Source organism: Pleurodeles waltl, chromosome 3_1, assembly GCF_031143425.1.
Source record: "Pleurodeles waltl isolate 20211129_DDA chromosome 3_1, aPleWal1.hap1.20221129, whole genome shotgun sequence".
In the NCBI taxonomy this organism is placed as follows: domain Eukaryota; kingdom Metazoa; phylum Chordata; class Amphibia; order Caudata; family Salamandridae; genus Pleurodeles; species Pleurodeles waltl.
The window spans coordinates 1111415610-1111432771 of record NC_090440.1 but is presented as its reverse complement, the minus strand read 5'-3'; the positions used below and the strand labels follow the sequence as shown (position 1 = coordinate 1111432771).

At 45.7% G+C, this 17162-nt stretch overlaps 1 protein-coding gene across 2 annotated transcripts in view; it reads left to right on the top strand.

Annotated features, from left to right (window-relative positions):
* Positions 1-17162, top strand: part of LOC138284995 (indolethylamine N-methyltransferase-like) — a 108363-nt gene that overhangs the window by 40508 nt on the left and 50693 nt on the right. For both annotated transcript variants that reach the window (XM_069224394.1, XM_069224395.1), the window contains exon 2: positions 12028-12235. In XM_069224394.1, coding sequence (XP_069080495.1) covers positions 12028-12235 — 208 coding nt within the window. The remainder of the gene's footprint in view (positions 1-12027; positions 12236-17162) is intronic.

The following is a 17162-nucleotide window of genomic DNA, read 5'->3' as shown; positions in this document are numbered from 1 at the left end:
CCTTTGGAGGATGGATGTCCCACATCGCGATAAAGCTTGCAGAGGTGTTCCCACGCAGAAAGACCACTAACAAGCCTTGCTAGCTGCAAGTGTTGCAGTAGAGGTTTTTGATTGCTGCTGTGGCCCAGGAGGGACCAGGATGTCACCAATTGGAGGAGGAGACAGAGGGTGCACCCAGCAAGTCAGGGAGCCCTCACAAGAGCAGGCAGCACCAACAGAAGTACCTGAACAGGCACTTTGAAGAAGAGTGAACTGGAGTCCATGCGAAGTCACAAAAGGGAGTCCCACGACACCGGAGGACAACTCAGAAGGTTGTGCACTGCAGGTTAGAGTGTCGGGGACCCAGGCTTGGCTGTGCATGAAGGAAATCCTGGAAGAGTGCACAGAAGCCGGAGCAGCTGCAAATCATGCGGTACCCAGCAATGCAGTCTAGCGTGGGGAGGCAAGGACTTACCTCCACCAAACTTGGACTGAAGAGTCACTGGACTATGGGAGTCACTTGGACAGAGTTGCTGAGTGGACCAGGGACCACGCTTGTTCTGCTGAGAGGTGACCAAGAGGACCAGTGATGCAGTCTTTTGGTGCCTGCGGTTGCAGGGGGAAGATTCTGTCGACCCATGGGAGATTTCTTCAGAGCTCCTGGTGCAGAGAGGAGGCAGGCTACCCCAGAGCATGCACCACCTAGAAACAGTCAAGAAAGCCAGCCGGATGAAGCGATACAAGGTTGCTAGTAGTCGTCTTGCTACTTTGTTGCGGTTTTGCAGGCGTCCTGAGCAGTCAGCGGTCGATCCTTTGGTAGAAGGTGAAGAGGGATATGCAGAGGAACTCTGATGAGCTCTTGCATTCGTTATCTAAAGAATTCCCCAAAGCAGAGACCCTAAATAGCCAGAAAAGGAGGTTTGGCTACCACGGAAGGAGGATTGGCTACCAAGAGAGGTAAGAGCCTATCAGAAGGAGCCTCTGATGTCACCTGCTGGCACTGGCCACTCAGAGCAGTCCAGTGTGCCACAGACACCTCTGTTTCCAAGATGGCAGAGGTCTGGGACACACTGGAGGAGCTCTGGGCACCTCCCCAGGGATGGGCAGGTCAGGGGAGTGGTCACTCCCCTTTCCTTTGTCCAGTTTCACGCCAGAGCAGGGCTGGGGGATCCCTAAACCGGTGTAGACTGGCTTATGCAGAGATGGGCACCATCTGTGCCCATCAAAGCATTTCCAAAGGCTGGGGGAGGCTACTCCTCCCCAGCCTTCACACCTGTTTCCAAAGGGAGAGGGTGTTACACCCTCTCTCAGAGGAAATACTTTGATCTGCCTTCCTGGGCCAGAGCTGCCTGGACCCCAAGAGGGCAGAAACCTGTCTGAGGGGTTGGCAGCAGCTGCAGTGGAGACCCCGGAAAGGCAGTTTGGCAGCACCCAGGTACTATGCTAGAGACCCGGGGGATCATGGAATTGTCTCCCCAATCCTTGATCTTAGACATGTTACATGGCCATGTTCAGAGTTACCATTGTGACGCTGTACATAGGTAGTGACCTATGTACAGTGCACACGTGTAATGGTGTCCCCGCACTCACAAAGTCCGGGGAATTTGCCCTGAACGATGTGGGGGCACCTTGGCTAGTGCCAGGGTGCCCACACACTAAGTAACTTTGCACCCAACCTTCACCAGGTGAAGGTTAGGCATATAGGTGACTTATAAGTTACTTAAGTGCAGTGGTATATGGCTGTGAAATAATGTGGACGTTATTTCACGCAGGCTGCAGTGGCAGGCCTGTGTAAGAATTGTCAGAGCTCCCTATGGGTGGCAAAAGAAATGTTGCAGCCCATAGGGATCTCCTGGAACCCCAATACCCTAAGTACCTCAGTACCATATACTAGGGAATTATATGGGTGTACCCTTATGCCAATGTGAATTGGTAAATTTAGTCACTAGACTGTTAGTGACAAATTTGGAAAGCAGAGAGAGAGCATAACCACTGAGGTTCTGGTTAGCAGAGCCTCAGTGAGACAGTTAGGCATCACACAGGGAACACATACAGGGCACATACTTAGGAGCACTGGGGCCCTGCCTGTCAGGGTCCCAGTGACACATAGACTAAAACAACATATATACAGTGAAATATGGGGGTAACATGCCAGGCAAGATGGTACTTTCCTACACTGTCACAGAGCCCCCACCACCAACCGTGGTTGTGCAGCTACCAGTGAGTGCAGGGGCTGAGCAGGGGCCTCCCACTACCTCCACCACCACAGTGCAGCCATCGCAGAGTCCAGGGGCTGATCAGGAGCATCCCACTACCCCCACCACCACCACAGTACAGCCATCGCAGGGTGAAGGGGATGAGCAGGAGCCTCCCACTACCTCCACCACCACTACAGTGCAGCCATCGCAGGGTCCAGGGGCTAAGCAGGAGCCTCCCACTACCTCCACCACCACCACCACCACAGTGAAAGCATCGGCGGGTGCAGGGGCTGAGCAGGAGCCTCCCACTATCTCTAACACCACAGTGCAGGCATCGCAGGGTGCAGGGGATGAGCAGAAGCCTCCCACTACCTCCACCACCACCACCACAGTGCAGGCATCACAGGGTGCAGGGGCTGAGCAGAAGCCTCCCACTACCACCACCACAGTACAGCCATCACAGGGCACAGGGGTTGAGCAGGATCCTCCCACTACCACCACCACATTGCAACCGTCACCGCCGGTGGAAGCAATGTGATCCAGCTTCCATGGGCTGCTGTGCGCCCTGTCCCCTCTAGAACCAGTGGGGAAGACACCCACAGAGAGACTGTGGCCCTGCACTCCCCAGGACCAAGCACAGGGCATGTTGCCCCCTCCAGAATCAGTGGGCAAGTCTCCCACTTGGGAGACTGTGGCCTAGAACTCCCCAGGACCAAGCACAGGGCATGTTGCCCCCGCCAGAATCAGTTGGCAAGTCACCCACGTGAGAGACTGTGGCATAGAACTCCCCAGGACCTAGCATAGGACATGTTGCCCCCTCCAGAACCAGTGGGCAAGTCACCCACTTGAGAGACGGTGGCCTTGCACTCCCCAGGACCAAGCACAGGGCGTGTTGCCCCCTCCAGAACCAGTGGTCCTGTTCCCGCATCCGGCTGAGGTGCCCCCTCTCCCCCTGAAGTGCTTGCCTATTTGCAAACTGATCCCCCTGCAGTGTTCTCTCCATATTGATGCAGGTAACAAGTGGGGTCTTGGACTTTGCCCTGTGGCCATGTGGCCCACGTGAACTGAGGACTGGGCAGTGTCCCATTTTTTTAACATTTGTACATGTATGTTGCATTGGCAACATTTTAATTTATACTGTGTTGATCTCATTACAATCACTCTAGTCAATTCCTGTTGTCCTTGCATTATTCAGCCAATTTACGGAGATCAACTTGTTTTCATGGGCAGCTGGTTGTGTGTGCTGTGCGTGTGTGTGTCACTCTTATTTTCCTCCCACCCTCCCTTGTGTGCTAGGCGGCTGTACTCACCGTCATCATCTTCGCTGGTGTTGGTGTTCGTGGTGGAGAAGGACATAGAATATCATCGGGAACACGTGCAGTTCTGGTTCCATGGCAGTGTGGTTCTTCCCTGTGTCTCCAATGGTGAATCCTTTCACTTCTGCGCAGTGTTTCCGCCAGGCTTTTGATGTCGGTGGTACCGCCCCGGAAAAGGTGGCGGATTGTCTTGTCATAATATGGTGGGTGTAGGAGGCTGGCCTGGTTTGTAGTGGGTACCTTAGGAACTTACACCTTATACCAGGTCCAGTTATCCCTTATTAGTGAAGTAGTAGTGTTCTACCAGCTTAGCCTGATAGAGGTAGCTATAGCAGAGCAGTTTAGGATGAACTAGGAGACATGCAAAGCTCATGCAATACCACCTATAGTACTTATACACAATTAAAGACAATACTCAGTGTTACCAAAAACAAAGGTATTTATTTGGGTGACACAGTACCAAAAATATCTTAGAGACAATACTCCTTCTGGAGGTAAGTATTACAGACAATATATACACTAGACACCAAAATAACACAAGTAAATAGTCATAGAACAATGCAAGCAATAGGAAATGCTATAGATTGCAATGGGAGTATATAGGTCTAGGGGCAACACAAACCATATACTAAGAAAGTGGAATGCGAATCACAAATTCCCCTCTAGACACATATAGTGTGTGCAGAATCGCTGGGAGAGTAAGAATACAGTAAAGGTAAGTAAATTACTTCACCCCAGAGCCCAGAAAACCAGGAGTAAAGTACTGCAAGTTTCCTTAGGACACACTACACCTCGTGATTGGGATTTTGCAGTAGCCAACCAAGTCTGCAAAGAACAACTGCTGGATTCCTGGACCTGAAGACCTGCAAAGGAAGGGTACCAAGTCCAGAAGTTGAAAGAAGTTCCAGGAAGGACAGGATCCCCTGCCAAACCAGAAGAGGGTGCAAAAGAAGAGTACCTGGTTGGTCGAAGACTGCAGGAATGCACCTTAGGAAGATGCCAGCTGGTTTCTGCAAGATGCAAAAGATTTCCCACAGCATGAAGATTGTTGCAGACATGATTTCGTTTTGGAAGTAGTCAACAAGCCTGGGGGCCTAAACTCAGTGTGAGGAGGAAGAGGGGGCTCTCAGCACTTTAGAGAGTCCTCAGGATGCCAGCTAGCACCCCAGGAGTCACAGGATCAGGGGACAAAGGAGGTGCAAAACACAGTTGGTGCAGCTCAACAAAAGAAGGTCCCACGTGACCAAACAACAACTCAGCGAGTTGAGCATCACAAGATGGAGTTCTGGGGACCTGGGCCAGGCTGTGCATGGAGGAATTTTGCAAATACTGCACAGAGGCCTCAGGAGGTGAAGATGATGCAGTACACAGGGATACCGTCGCTCTCAGGGGAGGCAAGGTCTTACCTCCTGCAAAATGCATCAACAGGACCTCAAGACAATCTAAGTCAATGATGTCCACCCTCTGTGTCCTTAGGAGCACGCTTGTTGCTGTGAAGAGTCCAAGGGTACCGTCATCGTCGTGGAAGGTGCCTGCTTAAAGCAGGGGAGTGACTCCATCACTCCACAGGAGATTTCTTCAGCCCTTCTGGTGCAGGATGCAGACAGGGAGTCCCCAGAGCGTGCACACCATGGAAACTGTTGCAGTTGCTGACTTGGAGCTGAGGTTGCTGAAGAAAAGTGTCTCTTGTAGACACTTTGTTGCAGTTACAGCGTTTCATGGAGCAGGGTGTGGTTGATCCGTGGTAAGAGGAGTCTGAAGTTGTTGCAGAGGATTCTTGAAGGAAACCTGCAAGCAGAATCTCAAGAGAACCCACAGGAGAGATCCTAAATAGCCATGAGAGGGGGATGGGCTACCTTATCAGGTACAGACCTATTAGGAGGGATCTCTGACGTCACCTGCTGTCACTGGCCACTCAGAGCCCTTCAGAGTGCCCCCACACCATGCAAAGCAAGATGGCTGAAGACTGGGACACACTGGAGGAGCTCTGGGCACCTCCCCTGGGATGGAGACAGACAGGGGAGTGGTCACTCCCCTTTCCTTTGTTCAGTTTAATGTCAGAGCAGGGGACAAGGGGTCCCTGAATGTATGTAGACTGGTTTATGCAAGGAGGGCACCATCTGTGCCCTTCAAAGCTTTTCCAGAGGCTGGGGGAGGCTACCCCTCCCCAGCCTGTAACACCTATTTCCAAAGGGAGAGGGTGTAACACCCTGCTCTCAGAGGAAATTCTTTGTTCTGCCTTCCTGGGACTGGGCTGCCGAGACCCCAGGAGGGCAGAACCCTGTCTGTGAGGTGGTAGCAGCTGTAGCTGCGTTGCAAGCCTCAGAGAGCTGGTTTGGCAGTTCTGGGGGTCCATGGTGGAGCCCCCATGATGCATGGAATTGGCTCCCCAATACCAGATTTGGAATGGGGGGACAATTCCATGATCTTAGACATGTTACATGGCCATATTCTGAGTTACCATTGTGAAGCTACATATACGTATTGACCTCTATGTAGTGCACACGTGTAATGGCATCCCCGCACTCACAAAGTCTGGGGAAATGGCCCTGAACTATGTGAGGGCACCTTTGCTAGTGCAAGGGCACCCTCACACTTAGGCCCATATTTATACTTTTTGACGCAAATCCGGGTTAGTGCAGATTTGCGTCAAAAAGTATAACGCCGGTTACCACCATTCCAATGCACCAGCCGGGCGTCATATTTATGGAATGACGGTAGCCGGCGCTGGGGCTTGGTTACCATCAAAATAAATTACTCTAACCAGGCAGCAGAGCCGTAGGTAAGACTGGGGGTTTTGAGTCAAAGAATGGTGCAAGTCAGGTTAGAGTCCAAAATAGTGACTCTAACATGACTAGCATCATTTTTTGATGTACAACACCCATGGAAATTACTCCTGTCTTAGGAAAGACAGCAGTCATGCCCCCCTGCCAAATGGCCATGCCCAGGGGACTTGTGTCCCCTGGGCATGGCCATTGGTCATAGTGGCGTGTAGGGGGGGACAAGTTAGGCCCCCCTATGCCACTTCTATGTAAATAAAAAAAATACTTACCTCAACTTACCTCTACTTACTGTAGATGGGTTCCCCCATCCATGGGTGTCCTCCAGGGGTTGACAAGAGTGGCAGGGGGTGTCCCTGGGGGCAGGGAAGGGCACTTGTGGACTGCTTCCATGGGCAGAAACCATGGAAATGAGCCCACAGATCCCTTAACTTCTGCGCTGACCCAGGTGTTAAAAAAGGAGTAATTTTTAAGGCCCTTCCATGTGTCATTTTTCAAAAATGACGCGCAGGAGTATAAATAAGGCGCAAATGCCTTTGAGTCATTTTTTGCCCGGGAACAACTACCTTGCATGTCATTAACGCAAGGTAGGTTTCCACTGTAAAAAAATGACTCTGACTCCATAAATTTGGCGCTAGATGGGTCTAGCGCCAAAGTATAAATATGGAGTTAAGTTTGCACAGAATTTGTGTAGAAAAATTATGCAAATCCGGCGCAAACAGAGTATAAATATAACCCTTAGTAACTTTGCACCTAACCTTTTGAAGGTTGAACATAAAGGTGGCTTACAAATTACTTAAGTGCAGTGAAAATGGCTGTGAAATAGTGTGTGCACTATTTGACGCAGGCTGCAATTGCAGTCCTGTGTAAGGGTTTGTCTGAGCTCCCTATGGGTGGCAAAAGAAATACTGCAGCCCATATGGATCTCCTAGAACCCCAATCCCTTGCGTACCTAGGTAACACATACTAGGGACTTATAATAGGGGTCCTGTGTGCCAATTGAAATTGGTAAATGAAGTCACCGGCCTACAATGACAAATTTAAAAGCAGAGAGAGCATACGCACTGAGGTTCTGATTAGCAGAGCCTCAGTGACACAGTTAGGTACTACACAGGCATACACATTAGGCCATAAATTATCACTGGCCAAACACACTGACATATAGGTTTTTATCTATGAGCACTGGGGTCCTGGTTAGCAGGATCCCTGTGACACAGTAAAAACACACTGACACACGCTCACAAACAGGCCAAAAGTGGGGCAACCATGCTAGAAAGAGGCTACTTTCTCACAGTGGGTGGAACTTTGACTTCCACCTGGCTGTAGGCGGCAACCGCCATAGTGTCTGTTGTTTCCGCCCTGGCGGTTGGTGTGGTACATTGGCTGTCTATCGGAGATATTACCACCAAGGTCATAATTTGGCAGTAGTTACCGCCAAACTACTGGTGGCGGTATTACCACCACTTTATCACCGACCGCTAGGGTTGTAATGAGAGCCTAAGTTTCTTCTGAACCTGCATTAACCTTGGAATTCACTGACGTTTTGGGTTCCTGTGTCATTCTCAATATCTCCTTCCAATTTATATTTAAAATTTACTTTTTCAAATACTCAACCACAGCCTTGCATTTGTCTTCTGTCACTGATTCTGGTGCATTATTAGGACCAAGTTCTCATGTTTTCCATACAACAACAGACTTACATTCCAACCACAAATCTCCAGGCACTACAGTCTCAAACAACATATTTAAATCAGTCCACAACACTGGGGAGATGTGTGTTAACTTATGAATTTCATGATATCATTCTGCTGAGTCTTGCAATTTCGGGAAATTATGCATAATAGCATGGAAATCAGCCCTTGTCCGTGGTATATGACAAACTACCTCTGTGTGCTTCCCTTAAAGGAAAGTCTGTCACTGAATTGTCCCTACTTCTGAACCACTTGCAACATGTCTTTCCTTTCCCTCAATCCCTTTCGTTTTCCTTTTATTTGCTGTCCCTTTCTTCCATTTTCTTGATGGTTCTTTTTACATCATTCCTATCTTGTGTTCAATCAATTTAATGTTTAATATACCTAAACAAAACTCAAAACAACTTAAAAATCACAGGAAACTGCTGTAAACAAATAACCACCAAAAGCAGCGTATGTTTTTCAAAGGTCAACCTTTCACAGCGGGACCGTATCATTAACCAATCAATCAAAGCACAGCTTTTTGGTGACAACTCACCAATCTCAGTGTGTCTTTCTGGCTAAGAACCCATCACAGCGTGATTCCTTTTATGAGCACAAAAAAACACGTCAAATAATTTAAATCAATAAACCCTTTGTCTGTTTACCCTATAAATCAGCATATTTAAGTAAAACAACACATCTGCAAAGTGTAGAAATTCAGGGTCTGATTCTACAGTGTGCATTAGCTTGCTATTCACAAAGGGCTTTATGAGTAGTATCTTTGAGAATGCAGAGTCTCTACCATTAAACAGATAGGTCTGTTATGTGCATAGGCTCAGCACTCGTAAAGATACTGCTCATAAATGCCTTTGTAATGAGTAAACAATTGTAAACTCACACAAAAGTGCACGTTTACCTTGTGAATCAGCCCCTCTAATATGAGCAATATAAGAAGTCAAAGTCAGAGATGAGATTGAATCACAAGCAACCTACAAAAATGCACACTGGGCAAACTCTCATCAGCAGACATCTATCTCCAAGTCAGTGCACTCCACCCCGTGCATTCAGGGTAAACACAATATCTCAAATTATACTTTCTAGTCTGAAAAGGAAACCCAACAGTAGTTTATCAACAGTTGACCCACGATTATCTCCACATATCTGTGCAACTCAGCACAGAAATAGAAATCTCATCATCACAGTCATACCTAAAAACGAATTCATAAAATCAATTTCCCTATTCACAATTGTACTCTAGATTCAATTAGGAATACAGTTAGTTGGGTTCTTAAGCCAAAAATTTGCCAACTTTCCAAACACTTGTCTCTTCTCCGATTCAGGCATTAAGAGCTTTGATACCAAATTGTGATAGATCAGAATGATACTTTAGGTGCACAATGGATATCTTCATTCACAATACATGCTTCCTACTATACTTGTTCCCTTTGGTGTCATAACATTCTGTGGTACTCGGAAACTCAGGGAAAGACGACTTGCAACAGGCTACTGCTTGTGAGGGAATGAGCAGGAGCAAAATGATCAGAACACCAAAACTGCATAACTGCATCCACTAAATGGTGTCTTGAACAACAAAGTGGCATAACTATTCTACATTATTAATTACGGTTCTGAACAGAATAATCATATCATTTCAATTGCAACATTATAATTCATTGGTTATGACTATATGCACAATTAAAATGATTAATTCTGATCAATATTTGTACAGGGGTCCTGATGCACCTACATTTCAGCAGACGTAGGTGAATGCCTGCTGGGGATTTCCAGACTCACCAATATTTCCACACCGTTGATTCGAGTGGCAGACTGTTTACCCTGCCTGTTGGTTTGTGCAGTTTTCTTTCCACCTGGGTGCGGTTAGTCAAACCATAGCCAGTGGCAGTCCTGTGCAGACAGACCCCTACCACTGAGTCAGGGACCTTTCCAGTACAAAAAGTATCCTTTAAGACTTTTCCTACTTTGTCTATGTCCTGTACAATGCAAAGTTGGAAAAAAAAAGAAATGAATACATTTTGCCTCATTATGACTGCTACGAGGAGGCATAAGGTATTGCCCCAAATCCATGTCGATGAATGTTAGTGCATATGAATTTGCTCCAACACCCATTGTTGGTTGCTTGGGAACACCCAGGTATCACCAATCGAATGTCCCCTCAACACAAAGTAGCACAAAGTAGTGCATAGCACAACTTTGCATAACTTTGGTGAACTTTAAAAGCAATTTCTGGTTTGATTTAGATAGTAAATCTCACTTGGACTACTTGTGCTTGGTTTGCAACACTTGTGTGGCTGAGCCAACGGGCAAAGCACTAGTAGATCAAGACCTAGACCACTTGCGGAATGCACCCATTGCACACTACCTCATTCTCACACAACCTTGCAAAATCTTCATAAGCAACCATGTTCTCAAAAACAGCAAGGAACCGATTATACCGTTCTAGGTCTGAATAATCTTTGATATCTTGTATTTGCAGCTGGAAACATTTTGTGCAATTATAATATACCCTGATGCTACCTAAACCGCTCTTACACATTATGACAATGTTAATGTGGTAACCTTCAAGTTTAACCTGTTTGTACATAAAGCATACCACTTTTGTTATGTAAATTTCTGTGGCACATATGTCTTGCTCGTGCTACAGCATAGCTAAATAATAAATGACTGTGCTTAAGATACTACTCAAACATTATGATTCAGGCATGTTAAGTTGCATTTCATCCTTCTGAAGTCAAGTACAGGAGTACCATCTAGCTTAACTTGGGTGAAAACAGTAATTTACAGTCCCTGGAACTGCAAATCGAGTTGCTCCAGATGTTTTCTGATGCACAACTGTCATGTAGTCTTAGATATTCTGTATCAGCTGTTGGAAATTTTTGCCCTTCTATTTTTGGTGTGGTGTGAATATGAGCACACATCTTCAGTGTATACTCTATGATGGAGTAGAGTGAAGGTTTTCTCTTTAATTACTATGGGCCTGATTACAACTGTGGCGGTCAGACATGCCGACTGCCAAAGCCGCAGGGAGGAGGCTGTCCTCATACTGGTGGTCTCTCTCCCAGTCGTATTACAATACTTCCGCCAGGCTGACTGGTGGAAACATTGTATTATGACATTTCTGCCGGTCAGACCTGCGAAAACAGTGCCATGGCATTGGCCTCAGGTCCCTTAAGGAGCACACAGTGCTCATTTGGAGGGTGCTGCAGGGCGGCCCTTCTCTGCCCATGCTATGGGCATGGGCATGGGCAGGTCAGGGACCACCCTGTGCCTCCCGGCACTGGCTTTTCACCAGCCTTTTCATTTCAGGGACCACGCCATGAAAAGGCTGACAGAAAGAGGACTCGTGATCAGCACAGCAGCGCTGAACTCAGCATCGCTGTGGCTGACCCTGACCCCGATCGTCGCTACCCCATCAGACTCAATGATCCTGATGGTCGGACCACCAGGGATGTAATCTGGCGTTCGAACCTCCAGAAGTGTGGTGGTCTGACCGCCACCAAGAGTTTGGCAATCTTAGGACCACCAAAATTGTAATTGGGCCCTATGTGACAGGAGTCCTTCTAAAAAATGTACCCTGTTCCATCCCCAGATGAGGACAAGGAAAGGTGCTTGAGTGAGAAACTAAGTAAAGGGAGAAAGAAATAATTTTAGCTAGGGAGAGATGGATAAGTGAGATAAGCTGTTATAGTGAGAGAAATGTTAGGGGGAAGGTCTGAAGAGACGAGTCGTCTAGCAAGAAAAGAGGACGTGCAGGAGGGGGTGAATATGTGAGAAGAAAAAAGATTATTTCTAAGGACTGAGAGAGGGTGGAGAATGTGGTAAGAGAACGGAAGAGCGAGAGTGAGAAGCACTTAAAGGAAAAAGTGACTAATTTACAAATCCCTATTGGGCAGTATATCCATCCCATTGTCACAGCCATCGCTCCCAAAGACATTTACAGTAATGTTATTCAAAAGGAAATAGCTCAAGTAACTTTCTTTATTGAGTTTTACTCATTCAGTTACGTTGTCCAAAACTATACTGAATGCATACCAGTCTGACCTATTCCTATTTTGTATACCAGGTGATGTCAAGGGTGATCTTCTTATTGACATTGGCTGTGGACCCAGCATTCATATGATTATATCAGCTTGTGAGTGCTTTAAGGAAATCATTGCAAGTGACTGGACTGACGCGAACCGCCGAGCATACGAGACGTGGCTGAGAGATAAGCCTGGAGCTTTTGATTGGACCCCAGTTTTAAGCATGGCTTGTGAGCTGGAAGGCGACAGGTAAATTTGAGAAAACATATTTTGGTAACAATCCATTATTCTTCACTTTACTGATTCTCAGAATGTGGAAAACAGCATCAGAACGTATTGTGCACCTTTCACAGTGAGGTAAGCTCAGAGGAGGGGAACTGTGACCATTTCTTTCCAGGAATCAGGCACAACTTGCAGAATGGTAGATATTCAAAGGGGCTAAGAATACCTTGCAAAGTAGTAGTTATTCAGATATATTGGGAAAGACTTTCTCACCCTGAAAGAGGTTTGGCGATTTACTTCTGTTAAAGGCAAATGTATATTTGGCTGACATTTGTCAGAATTGGTCCTTGTACAGTGGAAGCTGAGAGGCTCCCTTTATCACTTACATACACACATCCCAGCAAATGATGTAATAAAAGATCATTTTAAAGAAATTAATTTTCAGTTTAGCACACAAAGTGTGGTACAAGTGAGTTCAATAGGAGACCCTGAGTTATAAAATAATCTTAAAAGTAAAATCTCTCACACATGGAACAAGGGAAAATCCACGAGATGGATGGATTTAAAGCACCTTTCACTTTAGTAAAAGGTTGAAAATATCAATGCGTTCCATGTTGTCACCACTTACCCATCTTACAGCTTCTCAAATTAGAACTTTGTGGTAATTCTCAGACACTAGAGTGTACTCACTCCCACAAAAAGTTTGTGCAACTGTGCATCTGGGAGGAAAGAAAGGGGAAAAATTGTGCAAATGCATGTTTCTCTTACCCTTGTTGAAGTTCCACTGATAGAAATCCACATGAGAAAAGTGGATATTCTTGAAGGGCTACAATTTTCTTAAATAAACAGGGTTTTTAGGATTTTACATAAAAATGAATACAGCTACAACACTCCTAGGCCTAAATCGATGACTCAAAAACGTCTAATGTTTTTAAAGAATTGGAATCAATTGCTGCTACTAATTCAAAGAGTGAGCTGTTTTAAAAACTGTTGTACTGAGCATTTTTTGTTCTCTCTGCTTTTCTATCTTGCTTAATATAGAACCCCTCTCCATCCTTTTATTTACAGTGAATACATTCTAGTGCATCCACTGACCAAAACATTCTTCTTGAGGTCTAGTCATGTATTGTTTTCATTTAGTAGAGAATTTATTTTGGTTGGGAGCACTAGTGAGCAAATTTGATGAAGACACAGAGTACAGAGTACCCCTTGGCAAAATTTTACATTTGTTTTGTTGGAGAAAGAAAATTGTTTTCTAAAAGCAGAATTATCTTGTTCTTACAGAAAATATCTCATGCAGTATTTTTTACCGTAAAATAAAAGCACTGGTGAAGAATTTTTTGGATCACTTTTGAAAAAACACTTGGGATTAGAGTTTCATTCACCGACCCATGAGATAGGTGTTTACTTGGCCTGCATAGATGGAGGAATAGGTCTTTTTTCCGAACATGAGAGAAGCTCTCACAACAGGTGGCAAGCAAGGAAAGTAGAAAACCGTGAGACGTTCAACATAAAGTGACACTTCCCTCATGTTGCACATTGTTCATTTTTAAATGATGATGAAGTGTTGCAATTTAACACAATGTTTCCCTTATAGAGTAAATATATTTTGACATATTCAAAATTTCCCCTGAACATTTGTTTCTAAGTTAGATTTAATTGCCAACAGGGGTAGAGAAAGATGACTTTCCACCTACTGAGAGTTCCTAAAGAGAGTCTGAAGATTAAAGTACAATATGACCGCAATCAGCCAATTGCCTTATTTAATTGTCGGATCATAAAGATGAGATTTTATTAATTTAGTGATTTGTTTTTGTATTTTTTTGTTTATTGAATGTAAGTGCTGTCAAGTAAAGTAGACCCTTACTGCCTCATTTACTAAGGAACTCATTACAATGCTGGCGGTCTTCAGACTCCCAGCTTTGCGGTGGCAGTTGGACTGCCACACTCTTGGAGGTCTGACCGCCACATTATGACCCTGGTAGTCAGACCGCCAGAGGATTGCCGTCCCCGCCACGAGCATGGTTCCCATTGGGTTTACGGCGGTCAGATTCATGGTCAGCCACAGCAGTGCTGATTTCAGCACCGCCGTGCTGATCATGAGTCCTCTTTCTGCCAGCCTTTTTGTGGCAGTTAAACCACCATGAAATGGCTGGTGGAAAGAAAATGCTAGGGGCTATGTCGTCGGCAGTGCAGCCCAGTGTAGCCCTGACCAGCACCCTTGGAATGCGTACTGTCTGTTTTGCAGACAGGGTGCATTCTCAAGAGTGCTGTTATGCTACGGTATTGGCCTCAGCTCGTTTAGCACTGTTCCAGGTGGGCTGACCTTCGGGAATGTCATAATACAATGTTTCCTCTGGTCAGCCCAGTGGGAACATCGTTAAATGACTGGGGTGAAGCCGCTGGGTTGACTTTGGTCTCATCCCCGTGAGTTTGGCGGTTGGCACGTCCAACCGCCAAACTCGTAATCAGGCTGTTCATTTTGGCGCAGGGCAGCGCTGCAAGCCTCTTTGCTGCCCTGTGTCAAAACAAAAGGGTGAGAATGTGCCATATCTGTAAGATACAACACATTCCTGTCCTTGTCTCCTTTGCGAGTTCACAAATTGCTACCTAGCGCAAATGCAGGCACCCCTGCACCATAGTGCAAGGGTGCCTGAGTTGCAGGGATGATTGTGTATATGCAGGAAGATACATCTACCTCCACATAAACAATGATTAAAGATATTTTCCTATGTCTATGTTTGCTGTGGAATGCAGCACACATATAAAGAAGAAAAAACAGGGAGAGATAATGTTATATCTCCCCATTGCACCATTTTAACATTACCCCTGAGGTGGAGTAGGAATCTGACTCATTTCCAGACTTGTAAATTTTAGAATGTATCATATTCCGTTGGATTCCATGGGTGTTGCATGTGAACACCCAGAGTAACATGAATGAAACTCCCTTTTCATGCAGTGTTATCTGTGAAAGAGGTTTGCATTTGCAAGGCAATGAAAAGCCACGCAAGGAGTGCAGTGTGCCACTAGGGTCTCAGAAATGAGGCCCTTGGTACTTATCAGAACCTGAGAATATACTGTGGACTCCTTTTTGATGTGTTCTCAGACACTGCACTGTTGACTCCTTTTTGCTATGTAAAAATTACAATATCACCGCAATCAGTCAATTGCCTTATTTAATTGTGGGATCATAAAGATGAGATTTTATTAATTTAATGATTTGTATTTTTGTGTTTATTGAGTGTAAGTGCTGTCAAGTAAAGTAGACACTTACTGCCTCATTTACTAAGGAACTCATTACAATGCTGGCGGTCTTCAGACTCCCAGCTTTGCGGTGGCAGTTGGACTGCCACACTCTTGGCGGTCTGACCGCCACATTATGACCCTGGCAGTCAGACCGCCAGAGGATTGCCGTCCCCGCCACGAGCATGGTTCCCATTGGGTTTACTGCGGTCAGATTCATGGTCAGCCACAGCAGTGCTGATTTCAGCACCGCCGTGCAGATCATGAGTCCTCTTTCTGCCAGCCTTTTTGTGGCAGTTAAACCACCATGAAATGGCTGGTGGAAAGAAAATGCTAGGGGCTGTGTCGTCGGCAGTGCAGCCCAGTGTAGCCCTGACCAGCACCCTTGGAATGAGTAATGTCTGTTTCGCAGATAGGGTGCATTCTCAAGAATGCTGTTATGCTACGGTATTGGCCTCAGCTCGTGTAGCACTGTTCCCGGTGGGCTGACCTTCGGGAATGTCATAATACAATGTTCCCTCTGGTCATCCCAGTCGGAACATCGTAATATGACTGGGGTGAAGCCGCAGTGTTGGCTTTGGTCTCTGTGTCAAACAAAAGGGTGAGAATGTGCCATATCTATGAGACACAGCACATTCCTGTCCTTGTCTCCTGCGCGGGTTCACAAATTGCTACCTAGCGCAAATGCAGGCACCCCTGCACCGTGGTTCAAGGGTGCCTGAGTTGCAGGGATGATTGTGTATATGCAGGAAGAGACATCTACCTCCACATAAACAATGACTAATGATATTTTCCTATGTCTATGTTTGCTGTGGAATGCAGCACACATATAAAGAAGAAAAAACAGGGAGAAATAATGTTATATCTCCCCATTGCACCATTTTAACATTACCCCTGAGGTGGAGTAGGAATCTGACTCATTTCCAGACTTGTAAATTTTAGAATGTATCATACTCCGTTGGATTCCATGGGTGTTGCATGTGAACAACCACAGTAACATGAATGAAACTCCCTTTTCATGCAGTGTTATCTGTGAAAGAGGTTTGTATTTGCAAGGCAATGAAAAGCCACGCAAGGAGTGCAGTGTGCCACTAGGGCCTCATAAATGAGGCCCTTGGTACTTATCAGAACCTGAGAATATACTGTGGACTCCTTTTTTATGTGTTCTCAGACACTGCACTGTTGACTCCTTTTTGCTATGTACCTTTGACACTGTAATGACAACTCCGAAGGGGAATGCTGGTTGCTTTTCCTCTGGGTAGATGGCTTTACCATACACTTTTCATGGAAAATGATGGTGAGTTCTCTTGTCAGGTGAAACAATACACTCACAAACATCCAGTTCCTAAGACCTTGCTACTAATTCCCCCTTCTGGATTGTTGATAGCCAGAATAGAAGACACCACAATTGTAAAGAGTGGAAGTTAACACTATAACATAACATAACATAACATAACACAACACAATACAATACAATACAACACAACACAAAATAACATAACATTAAGGAATAGAGAGGATATTTAATGCTATGGCAAACAGCTTATAGAACAAACAAGCCTATTTGGTTGGCTGTGCTGTAAACTACAAAACTAGAAAACTAGAAGCGGTGTCTTTTGAGCATGAAGTGAACCAAAGAGAAATAGATAACGTGTGTATAATACTTTTACAAGAATTGTTAACTTTCAATGTGACGGAGGAAGAAAGGCAT